The sequence below is a fragment of the Sardina pilchardus genome, chromosome 13 (genome assembly GCF_963854185.1).
Source record: "Sardina pilchardus chromosome 13, fSarPil1.1, whole genome shotgun sequence".
Taxonomy (NCBI): Eukaryota; Metazoa; Chordata; class Actinopteri; order Clupeiformes; family Clupeidae; genus Sardina; species Sardina pilchardus.
Window position 1 is genome coordinate 18,705,986 of NC_085006.1, and position 11,633 is coordinate 18,717,618.

An 11,633-nucleotide genomic window follows, 5' to 3' on the forward strand; every position below is an offset into this window, starting at 1 on the left:
TGCAAGTTATAGGCAAGGTGTTACATATGACCAAGAAAAATGGAAAACAACTGTTGCTGTTTCTTTGTTTGTTTCAAATCACAAAAATCTAAAGGGCAAAACAAAAACAAAAAAATCTAATTTGAACATATAAGTAGCCACTGTGCTTTTTTATCCTCTGCAACGCATCTCTTCTAATGCATCAGCGCAGAATTCATTTGAACAGTGGGACCCAAAGGGACGGTGCCATGACGCGGCATCTTCATATAAACATCCTCCTTGTTGAGGATGTATGTCCCGCCGGCCGGGCCTGCCAGCAGCAATCGGCCTAATAAATGGACCTCTGTGTCACATGAGGGACCACCATGTCCTCTCCTTGCCTTGCTACAAATCTCAATGTCCCTTTGCCAGCTAGCCAGGTTGCCGCTGCTGTGCTGCCTGTCAATAGCAAATGTGCCCCCTCTGACTCCGACTGAGAGGAGCTCTGGTGCTAAATGCTGCATCTTATTCCTTACACCAAACAACATCGACAAGATAAATTAGGAAGGATTCTTGAAAGATTGTAGTTTTTTAACTAATGCCCCCCCATTCAAGCTTTACTCAAAAGACTACAGTCTTTCTCAAATCTTGTCAAAGTTGTTTAGTGTAAGGGGGCTATTAGGCGTCTCCACTCCTTGCTCTTCTATTTCGCCTCTATAAGCCTAAGCGAAGGGTTGTTTGAGGGGTGATGTTTGTTGTTACCTCCGCCAAAGAAATTATGTTTTCATCGGGGTCTGTCTGTCTGTCTGTCTGTCTGTCCGTCTGTCCGTCCGTCCGTCCGCAAGATAACTCAAAACGTTATGGATGGATTTCGTTGAGATTTTCAGGAAAGGTCTGAAATGACCCAAGGAAGAAACTTTTACATTTTGGGAGCGATCCGTCATATCACCGTCTGGATCCAGGAGGCAGTTATGTTTTCGCTTTGCGGAGGTCTGCGCTCTTGTCTAGTCCCCCCACCCCCTCTACAAAGACGTTGTTTGCTTGAGCCTGGTGGACCAGTCCAGTGCTGTCAAGAGATGAAGAGAGTCCCCCCCCCCCCACCCTCACCCCTGAGAGACGAACAAGACAACATGGCCACATAGAGCTGGATAGACATGTTCTTTAGGTAAACTCCAAACAGACCCAGACCCACCAGGTTACACAAGTTTATCAGGAAGAGACAGAATAATGGAGACCGAGTTCATTGTTTCTGTGTGTGTGTGTGTGTGTGTGTGTCTGTGTGAGTGTGTGTGTGTGTGTGTGTACATTGTGCATGTTTATTTGAGCTCTCATATGTAAAGAACAACCCCTAGTCGCTTGGCCTGATGAACCCGATCGCACTCTTGAGACGCGCTGAGAGAGGCTCTCTCCTCACAGGGTCCCTTCCCAGAATAGCCAATATAATATAACTACACTATAATATTCTCCTCGTCTGTTGTTGTCAATGCTTCGCTGTCCTCCTCCAGTGTACCTGTTGACACAGAAGAGGGACGAGAGCCACTCCACCATCCCGCGTCCAGCCAGGCGTGTGAGGGAAGGAGCGGAGAGGACACTTGGCGAGCGTCCAGCGTTCATTTTTTTCATTTTATCTCCAGAAAGAGATTGTGCATGTACACGCATCATCAGGGAAGATAGGATAGGATGGCAAACAGTGGCAGACTGATAGCACATGGCTGATAATGCCACTGTTGGAGGATAGGACTGCTCCTATGGCTTTTATCAATACAAATATGTTATTTAAGTAGTTCATAATGGCTTTGATGGTGGTTATAATGATGTGGAAGAAATGTATAGCTTCCCCCTTCGCAGATTGCTTTTTATCTTGTAGCTGGTTGTGGCCATGCAGGTGACAGTATATGAGCTGTGCTTGAATCATATTATTTAAATTGCCAATGTTATTTTGTCTTATTTCCAATGCAATTCAATTGGAAATGCATTTATCTGAAGAATAATGCTATAGGGTAATTCTATAGGGCTTTGATGGATACATGTAGAAAAGCTCTTACCCCTTCTAGTGTCTCCTCCCTCTCTCTCTCCCTCTCTCCGTCTCTCCTTCATACCCCCCACCCTGTTCTGCTTGGTCGTTTCCCCCTCCCTCTCCCCCTCTCCCCCTCTCCTCCTCTCCCCCTCTCCTCCTCCTCCTCCTCCTCCAGTGGCTCTATTTGATTAGGAATTAGACTTGTTGATGGACCCGGCACACAGGCAGGTCCACTGCGAGCCGCTCGCTCCACATACTCCACAGCTGCTGCCGCCGAGCTCAGACTGGAAGGTGACCTGCTCCCCTATACTCCAGCTCCTGAAGAACCCAGCCTCTGAGAAAGGGTCCGCGCTGGAACCTTCGGTGTCTCCTCTAGGTTCCTCTAGGTTTACCGTTCAGCATCTCGGCTCAAGGAGGAAGGAGAGAGAGGACGATCGTGTGGTATTTCTATGTTCTCTGGTCTCTGTTGGAAGTCTAGAGGTTCCCTGTGTTGTCTTGGAGCGCCACGGTTAAGATTTTGTGTGGAGGATTGTCCGCTCTGTTCTGGAAAAAGTTGGGATTTCGGACCAGGAGAAGAGAAGGGGAGAAGCTTCAGCTTCCACTCCGCTTGGCGTCCTCTGCATGCGACTAGACGGGGGAGTGCGCGTCACTCCCGGCGGCGGCATTCCGGCGAACCTGCATCCCAGCATCGGAGCCGGGGACCAATCCCCCGCCAGGATGATCGATGACCTTTACGCGGACTACCATCACTATGGCGACTCGCTCTTCCCCGCGTCCACGCTCATCCCGGTCACCGTGGTGTGCCTGCTCCTCTTCGTGGTCGGCGTGGTGGGCAACACCATGACCATCCTCATCATCCAGCGCTTCAAGGACATGAAGACCACCACCAACCTCTACCTGTCCAGCATGGCCGTGTCCGACCTGCTGATCTTCTTCAGCCTGCCCTTCGACCTCTACCGGCTGTGGAAGTACGTGCCGTGGGTGTTCGGGCCGCTGGTGTGCCGCATCTACCACTACATCAACGAGGGCTGCACGTACGCCACCATCCTGCACATCACGGCGCTCAGCATGGAGCGCTACCTGGCCATCTGCTACCCGCTGCGCACCAAGGTGGTGGTGACCAAGCGCCGCGTCAAGCTGGTCATCCTGGCGCTGTGGGCGTTCGCGCTGCTCTCGGCCTCGCCCGTGCTGCTGCTGGTGGGCGTGGAGTACGACAACGCCACGCTGGCCGACGACAGCACGCGCCAGTGCAAGCACACCAGCTACGCCATCCACTCGGGCTTCCTCAACACCACCATCTGGGTGTCCACCGTCTACTTCTTCGGGCCCATGCTGTGCCTGCTCTTCCTCTACGGCTCCATCGGGCGCAAGCTGTGGAAGAGCAAGATGGAGGAGCTGCGGGGGCCGTGCGCCGCCGCCAGGGCCCGCTCACACCGCCAGACCATCAAGATACTCGGTGAGTGAGGGAGGGAGGGATGGATGGATGGATGGAGATGGGTGGGCGGCCGTGGGCAGCCGTGGTGTACTGGTTAGGGCTTCGGGCTTGTGACCGGAGGGTTGCCCATTCGATCCCCGACCAGTCCACCACGGCTGAAGTGCCCTTGAGCAAGGCACCTAACCCCTCACTGCTCCCCGAGCGCCGCTGGTTGGGCAGGCAGCTCACTGCTCTGGGTTACTGTGTGATTCACCTCACTGTGTGTGTGTGTGTTCACTAATTCGGTTAAATTGGGTTAAATGCAGAGAAACGAATTTCCCTCACAGGATCAAAAAAGTATATATTCTATTCTATTCTTCTTAGATAGATAGATAGATAGATAGATGGATAGATGGATAGATAGATAGATAGATAGATAGATAGATAGATAGATAGATACTTTATTGATCCCCAAGGGGAAATTCAAGAGGGAGGACATTAAAGAAGGTTGGACGAGAGAAAGTGTGTGGATGAATAGAGGTAAGTCTGGATGGACAAACTGTAGGTGAAAGATTAAGTGAGAGAGACAGGCCATGAATGAGCGATTGACTGATGGTTGACTGTGTCGTGTTGTGGGCACCATATAGTTCACTGCAAATAGAAAGAAAGAAAAGAATGAACAAAAAAGAAAGAATGAGTGAGTGAGTTAGTGAGTGAAACACCTTGGGAGGAAGTGTGTGTGTTTGAGAGAGAATGAGGGAGAAAGAGAGACAGAATATGTGAAATTTGTTATGAATCGTCTGCATTAACACATTTGTGGGTGATAATTGAAAGGGATATTCACACTTAATGAATAAAGTTGAGGAAGAAAAGACATATAATAACATGCAATAGCAACTGTAGCTCCACACACCTGTCACTTATTCTTAGCTACACAAGAAAATAGAGGTATATGTACTACGTATACAGTAGTCACCATGCATATACTGTATATATAGGTATATGTTTGTGGCACCTAGCAATATCGTGTCAGTGTGTGTGGGAGAGAGACAGAGAGAGAGAGAGAGAGTGAGTGGATCTCTTTGCATATGCATGAAGGTGTGAAACCATTGACACAGGTGGGATATTGCTTTAATGAAATCTGTACCTTGATGTGTAGGAGAAGCACATCTGTTTCATCTTCATGTGCGTGTACTGCGCTCCAACAACGCCTACAACATACACGCTGTCGACCTTAATGCCGACCTTTACCTCTTTACGTGTTCAAAGAACATACAGAAGAGTTCCGGAGTGGATCATAATAATTAAGGGTTATCTTCCATTTTTTTGTACTATTTTCCATTTAGCATTTTGATGTGATTTTGGATTGATTTTTAATCTACAGGACATCCCCGCTTAAACAGACCAAGATGTCTGCTGTAGCCTACTAAAGCCCTCCTCTTCAGTTGTCACTCCATAAACATCTGGTTTATTTGGCACCAACCGGATTAGCCGTCTGATTTGTGGACCCTGGGGTTTCCTTACAGTAACAGACAAAAGCCCATGGTTCTGCCGTCTGTAAATATTTAATTCGCCATATCTTCTATTACATTAATGTCGGTCATTAGGCTGACATGCAGAACAAGGCCGCCATACCACGTTTGTTAAGTCTAAGATTGAATTGTGGTTGTGGGGATGGGGGTAGGGCTCTGTGTGCGTGTGTGTGTGTGTGTGTGTCTGTGTGCGTGTGTGTGTCTGTGGTGGTGGGGGTGTGTGGTGTTGGTCTCGTAAATCAGACCCTAATAGGAATTTCCACGCTCCCTTGCTCCGGAATGCCTGAGCACTAATCCAAGAGCAGGGGTAGAGATCTGGAGATGGAGTCACTAAATCACTAACCTCCTGCTGGAGATGACAACAGCTCCATACAATCAGCACGCCGACTTGCCAGACTCGACAACCCTCACACCCCCCCCCCCCATTTCCCAACACCAGCAAACACTTCCCTGGTATGACGGATGACCAAGCCTGGGTTTGCTCAGTCACAGGTGGAGGGTATAACTTGTTACTTGTCAGGACTCAGGAGGGTGTGAGGCTGGAATTGGTGGTATGATTTAGTGTCTTCAAGGAAAAACGTGTTTGGTCTACACCAGAATTAAAAGTCTTTCAGACTTTCAGACCTTCAGAGTGGAAGTTAGATATACTGTAGATGGAGAGGAATCAGAGACTAGCAATTTAGGTTTTGGAACCAGCAGTTGAAACAGCTGACATAATACAGTTTGAGGAACCAACAGTTCCAGGTTTCTGTTTTCTGTCTCCAATTTTTTTCATCTTAACTTCTATCCTCCTACCGCAACTCGATTGTTTTTCCTCTAATTTTGCTCTTCTCCTTGTTCACATGTTCTCTCCTTCCTCTCTCTCTCTCTCTCTCTCTCTCTCTCTGTCTTCTCTCGGTCCCTTCCAGCCGTGGTGGTGCTGGCCTTCGCCATCTGCTGGCTGCCCTACCACATCGGCCGCAACCTCTTCACGTACGCCAACGACTACTACGAGGCGCGCCTGAGCCAGAACATCAACGTGGCCTCCATGGTGCTGTGCTACCTGAGCGCCTCCATCAACCCCGTCCTCTACAACCTCATGTCCAAGAAGTACCGCGCCGCCGCGCACCGCCTCTTCCTGCTGCGCCGACGGCGCGGAGGACACCGGCCCGGGCAGCCGCGGGCGCTCTCCGTCCGCGAGGACATCGCCACGTGCACCGAGACCTTCACCGGGGTTTAAGAGAGACAGAGAGAGAGGGAGAGAGAGAGAGAGAGAGAGAGGAATGGACAGCAGAAGAGAAGAGTGGTGATGGTATTAGGCGCCTCCACTGAGAGCCTGATTGGTGTCTTAAGAGAGAGGCAGGGAATGGATAGACAGACACTTGAGGTGAGGTTTCCGTGGAAACGTTATTGAGCATCCCCTGCGCAAAACGGCAAGGTGGAAGAGACTGAGAGGAGAGGGAAAGGAAAATATATACCGTATCTTTAGATCAATGTGTAATGCTGCTATGGGAAGAGTAGGGTGTGAGTAGAGAGAGGCTGAACTTGAGAAATGAGCTGGACACACAGCTACAGAAAGGCAAATATTCCAAAGGTCCTTTTAAGTTGCCCTCAGTGATAAGGGTGAGATCAATTCACCCAAACTTGCAAAAAAAAAAATACTTACATGGCAAAAAAAACAAAACTTATTGTTATTGCTTCGCATCACTCAGTAGAATCCATTACAGAATTATGTACACAAAGCATTTCTTCATAAGAACATTACAGCCAATTGCTATTATGATTGGATGGGGGTACAGTAGGAGTGGGGGATTAGTGGACAATGACTGAGTGGGTACAGACTTGTAATATGTTAGACCTGGGTAATTATGATCAAAAATGAAATAGGCTGAGGGGGGTTGAGTAATTGAGCAGCCTTGTTAGTTAACTGGAGGACACCATCCAGAGAAATACTTTAACACCCACAGAAGTGACAGATGATTCTGTCTGGCTAATGGTGGTGCCAGCAGGACTTGTTAAATCACATTCTGTTCACACAGCAAGATAGACTCTTTTTTTCTGTCTTTTCTTCTCACGTCTACTGTACCTTGAAAATAGATCTTTCTGTTGTTTTCTTACATTATCCGCAATTGATCGGTGTACACAAAAGACTTTGACACATGACGGCCGGAAGGTTTTCAAAGCTTCTACCCCCAATATTCATTATCCTTCGTAACATTCACACCCATGTAGACAGGAAGCATAAATACGCAGCCAGAGCCCTTCAGGATGTGAACCTGAACGCGAGGTGCATTCTGAGTGAATAATTCGCCTGATGCAGATGCCTCCTTCCGCGCCCCCCTCCCCCCCTTGCGTCGGTGGCCACCTGAGCCCTGGGTAAAAGCCTGGCGCCCTTGGCCAAAACACAAAGTGCTGCGTGCTGCCTACGTGCCCCTCCACAGCTCTGCAGACGACCACTGCGATCACATTACTCCCTCCTGGGCAGATTTACAGTGGCAGGCCTGGCTTCCACATCACCATATCCAAACTAATGGCCCTGCCCTTCTCCCTCCAGCTAATGTCTTTGAGAGACAGATAAAAGTGTGTGTCGTTTGTCAGGAGGCACCAGTGGGGTATCAGTCTGTGCCAGGGCTATGGCCCTAATCTTTGCGCACACACCCACACACACATACACACACACACACACACCCGTCTCATGACTGCAAAGCTCTTTTGTGCCAATGGTGTGTTCCTCATCGGTCTTCATTTGCGTGGCTAATGTCTTGTTTGACATGTGTGTTAGTATATCTTATTTAAAGTGTGTTTTGGTGAAGGGACCTTACTCTGCTGTGTCTTGGTGTGGCTACTGGGGGTACATGTACATGCTCTTTCAGGGCTGATGGAAGTGTCCAGTGGCCTGTCTGTCTCTCTAACAACCGTGTTTTTTTAATTCCATGTCTATTTCAAACTGTTTATTGGACTCTAGAATACCTAGCTCTCTTTAATGTGCCCCTCTGAAGCCGGGCACTCTATTAAATTTCTATCTATAACTCGGGAGAGCTCAAAGAGATGAGGGCGGCTTGCAGTGCAGTGCTTACTTTAAAAGTACCTCTCTCAGACTGCGTGGCCGGCAAATGTCTGCTCTGCTCTACTCTGCTCTGCCTACCAAGACAAGACAGCTTGCATTGCTGAAAACACATAAAAAGAAATGCACAAACACACCAGAAATGTGGTAAAACCCACTCACACGTATGAATCAACGTCACTGGAGTCAGCTAGGGACATTGTTGTGCTGACTTGACTCCTCAGACCTCGTTTGGGTTTCACATTCTTGCCAGCCTAACAACATATGTTTTGCCAAGAAACCTTTCTGTTCTGACTGTGTATAATACTTTGAGGATGTCAGGAAGTCCACAGGTTTTTATATCTGTTGCTGTGTATATTGTGTTCTGTAATACTGTAGTTCTGTAGAATAAATGGGGGATCTTCTTGAGAATAATGTTTTTACACACACACACACACACACACACACACACACACACACACACACACACAGACACACTGTTGTGTCAACTGATTCCTATGTCCGTGTTTGAGTTTTAGCATAGTATAATAGATGGCTGACACTAAGGATGTTGAATTTCTGATATGTTTGTGCCAACATGTGCCCTTGTAAATAATTCTAAACTAAGTGACTTCTACAGTTCTTGCCAAACACTTAAGTTGTATCAAAGTAAGTTACAATTGTTTACAAACATTTACAAATCAGGCTTCAGTTGGGATGACATTAATGGAGGTAACATAGGCCAGGGTTTCAGAAAACGTTTGGATTGTTGTGTAATAGACTACCATACAGAAGGCTATAGTTGTACTGTATATTATTATTTTTTTAACTGATGATTAAGTTGTAGTACATTGCTGTTTCCATGGCACGTTGGTATTTGGGATCATTATTGCCATCAAGTGTGATATTAAATATATGAAAATGTAACAAAATCGAAACAATCCTGCTGAAATATATTGTTTTTGATGTTAATCATTTTCACACAGCACTATATTAAGTAGCCTTAATTACATCATGTTATAAACTATATTTACAAATATCATACTATCACTGTAAACATTGAAACAGTTCTACAAAATGTAACAATAAAAGAAAACTTTATGATATAGCACACAAATGAGCTGACGATGTTATAAGAGTAAACTCTTTGGGGATATGTTACTCTATAATTGTTAATCGCCTACTACCAATCTGAACGACAGTGCAGTTCTGACTTTCTCCACAGGGGGGTGTCAGATCCTGACGTCCTGTGTGGGTGACCTCACTGCTGTCCAGTCCTGAGATAACGCTGGAGTGTTCATCGAAGGGCAGGGTTGTTTTGAATTCTTATCTTAAAGCGTGGAGCCGACACAAAGCAGGCCACCCTACGCAAGCGGCCCCGGAGTATTCCCAGAGCTTTTTGGCCTCGCCGTCTCTGCCTTCCAGCTTTTTTCAGGGAAAGTCTACTTTCATGGACAAATGAAGTCGTGTATTAGCCCGCCTATCTAGGCGTAATTTCATCACCCTGACATAAACACTTGAACATGTGTCAGTTACAATAGGCTATATTACAAAGTGCTACATTAGATTTCAATAAAAAGGTTTAGTTGTGGCCATGACCTCACTGACTACCCCGAGTGTTTTCCCGACATTCTCAGACCGACGTCATCATGCGCTACTATCCCTGACACGCTAATCTAACGCTGAGGTGACTGGCTGTTCTGTTTCAGGCTAGCTCCACACATCTGTGCCGTCTCCCAGTCTCGTTTCCATAATCTTCTCTTGTATGTAGGCCTACACTGAGGTCTCTCTTCCATAGGCTACGGTCTTTTGCCATTTGTGGACATCGGAATGACTGTGGTGCATCTCTCTCTCTCTCTCTCTCTCTCTCTCTGTATGTCTGACTCCCTGGCACTATTCTATATCGACTTCCTCTCGTGTAGGTCTCCTCGTCATCTGACATGCCCTCATAACCTCATTCTTTTAACTGACAGGAAACGCAGTCAAAAACGGCAGCTTACCCAAAGGGGGTGGGGGTCAGGGGGTCTTCAGCTGCACGTAGGCTAGGCCTTTCTCTGTGTGTGTGTGTGTGTGGGGGGGGGGGGGGGGGGGGGGATTCTATGACTGGTCCTGTAATGACTTCTCACACTCCTTTAAGAAGAACCATACCCCCCCCCCCCCCCCCCAACTCACCCTCTCTCTCTTCCTGAACTCTTCTTATCACGGAGGGGTGCCTGGCAGGCAGACTCTCTCCAGACTATTGCTATCAATTCTTCCTGTTGGGGCTGGGGGGGTCTCTCTACACCGCTAATCTCCCTGGCCTGCAGGGAGTGATCTCACCCAGCTGTGGCCTTGTTTATAAATAATGGGACAAAACTGAGAGGAGACCTCGCTCAAGTGCAACATCCCAGTGATTTCTGTCTTTTATCTCCCCATGCTTCTCTCTCTCTCTCTCTCTCTCTCTCTCTCTCTCTCTCTCTCTCTCTCTCTCTCTCTCTCTCTCCTTACCCGCCCTTGAGAAAACCCAAAGACTGGCCTTATATGAACCAATGTGCGATAGTAAAAGTTATCTTGAAAGGGAGTTTGTTTGTTTGTTTGATCGGGACACAATTTGTTATTGTGACAATGTAACAAAAAATCCTCAATGAAAACCCAGATAAGAGCAGGGAAGGGGCTCTGCATCCGTTCAAGACCCCATTTCAGTCATCCGCTATCAAGGAAGTAACTGCTGAAGTGAAGCCATTGTTCTTCAGTGCACCGTCTTAGGCCTACTTCAGTTGTGAACAGAACTTGACTGAGACTGAGTCCTGACCATTTTTGAATTAAGTAGCCTTTTATTAGGCTTCTCATAGCCATTCATTAATTGGTATTTCACAAAGTTACACAGGCCATTGCATTTATTTCTTAAAAATAAGACACTTTTCTAAATCCTGCAAATTTGTGTCCTTGTGTAAGGTCTACAGGTCAAAACAGAGTGAGTCAGCTCAGCTATGTGGTGACTTACAAAATTCTGACTTTCATTTTTGTCTCTAATGCAGATTTCGTTTCTCGTTCTTCGTCAGTATTCACATTATTTCCTGCCTTGTGGATTCCCATTATTTCCTGCCTTATGTGGATCTGTTATGAAAGAAGGAAGGGAATTAAAGAAAGAACAAAAGCAAAGGAAGGAAATGAAAAACTTCTAACACTTTTCTGATGACCTTATCTTACATATGCCACTGCGGCGCAGCTTAAGTTTTGTGTTTTTAGCCAACCCATTTTGATTGCATCCATTATTTATTCTGTAAATGTTGACACTGTGTCAACTTACATGACTCTACGAATGTGTAAATATCCCAATGGATATATTAAGTTTATCAACAAAGGATTGTGCAAAGTTAAAGAAACATGATACCTGATATGCTTCAAGGATCACACATGTCAACATTCTATCATAATCTACTCTGCTGCACTGTATGAGTCTAAAACTGTAAAAGTAATTTCTTCAGGAGACCTTCATATCGATGCTATAGGCTACACGTCAAAAGTCAACATAGCCCTTAGATATATCATTTTGTGACCACACACGTCTTTTGTAAGATTGTGATCACACACCTTATTGCTGCTATGTCAGGCACAGCGAAACTCCGCAATTCTGCCAGCTTCAGAAACCACCAGGCTGTTGCGCAAGTGGCATGTGCGATGTAATAACGATACACAGTTCACTCAGGC

General features: G+C 46.7%; 1 protein-coding gene across 1 annotated transcript; it reads left to right on the plus strand.

Annotated features, from left to right (window-relative positions):
- The first annotated feature begins 2,596 nt into the window (after positions 1 to 2,596).
- Positions 2,597 to 6,140, plus strand: mlnr (motilin receptor). The gene is made up of 2 exons (XM_062551947.1): positions 2,597 to 3,431; positions 5,830 to 6,140. The coding sequence occupies exons 1-2, from the start codon at positions 2,597 to 2,599 to the stop codon at positions 6,138 to 6,140; spliced, it is 1,146 nt and encodes a 381-aa protein (XP_062407931.1).
- Positions 6,141 to 11,633: the final 5,493 nt, after the last annotated feature.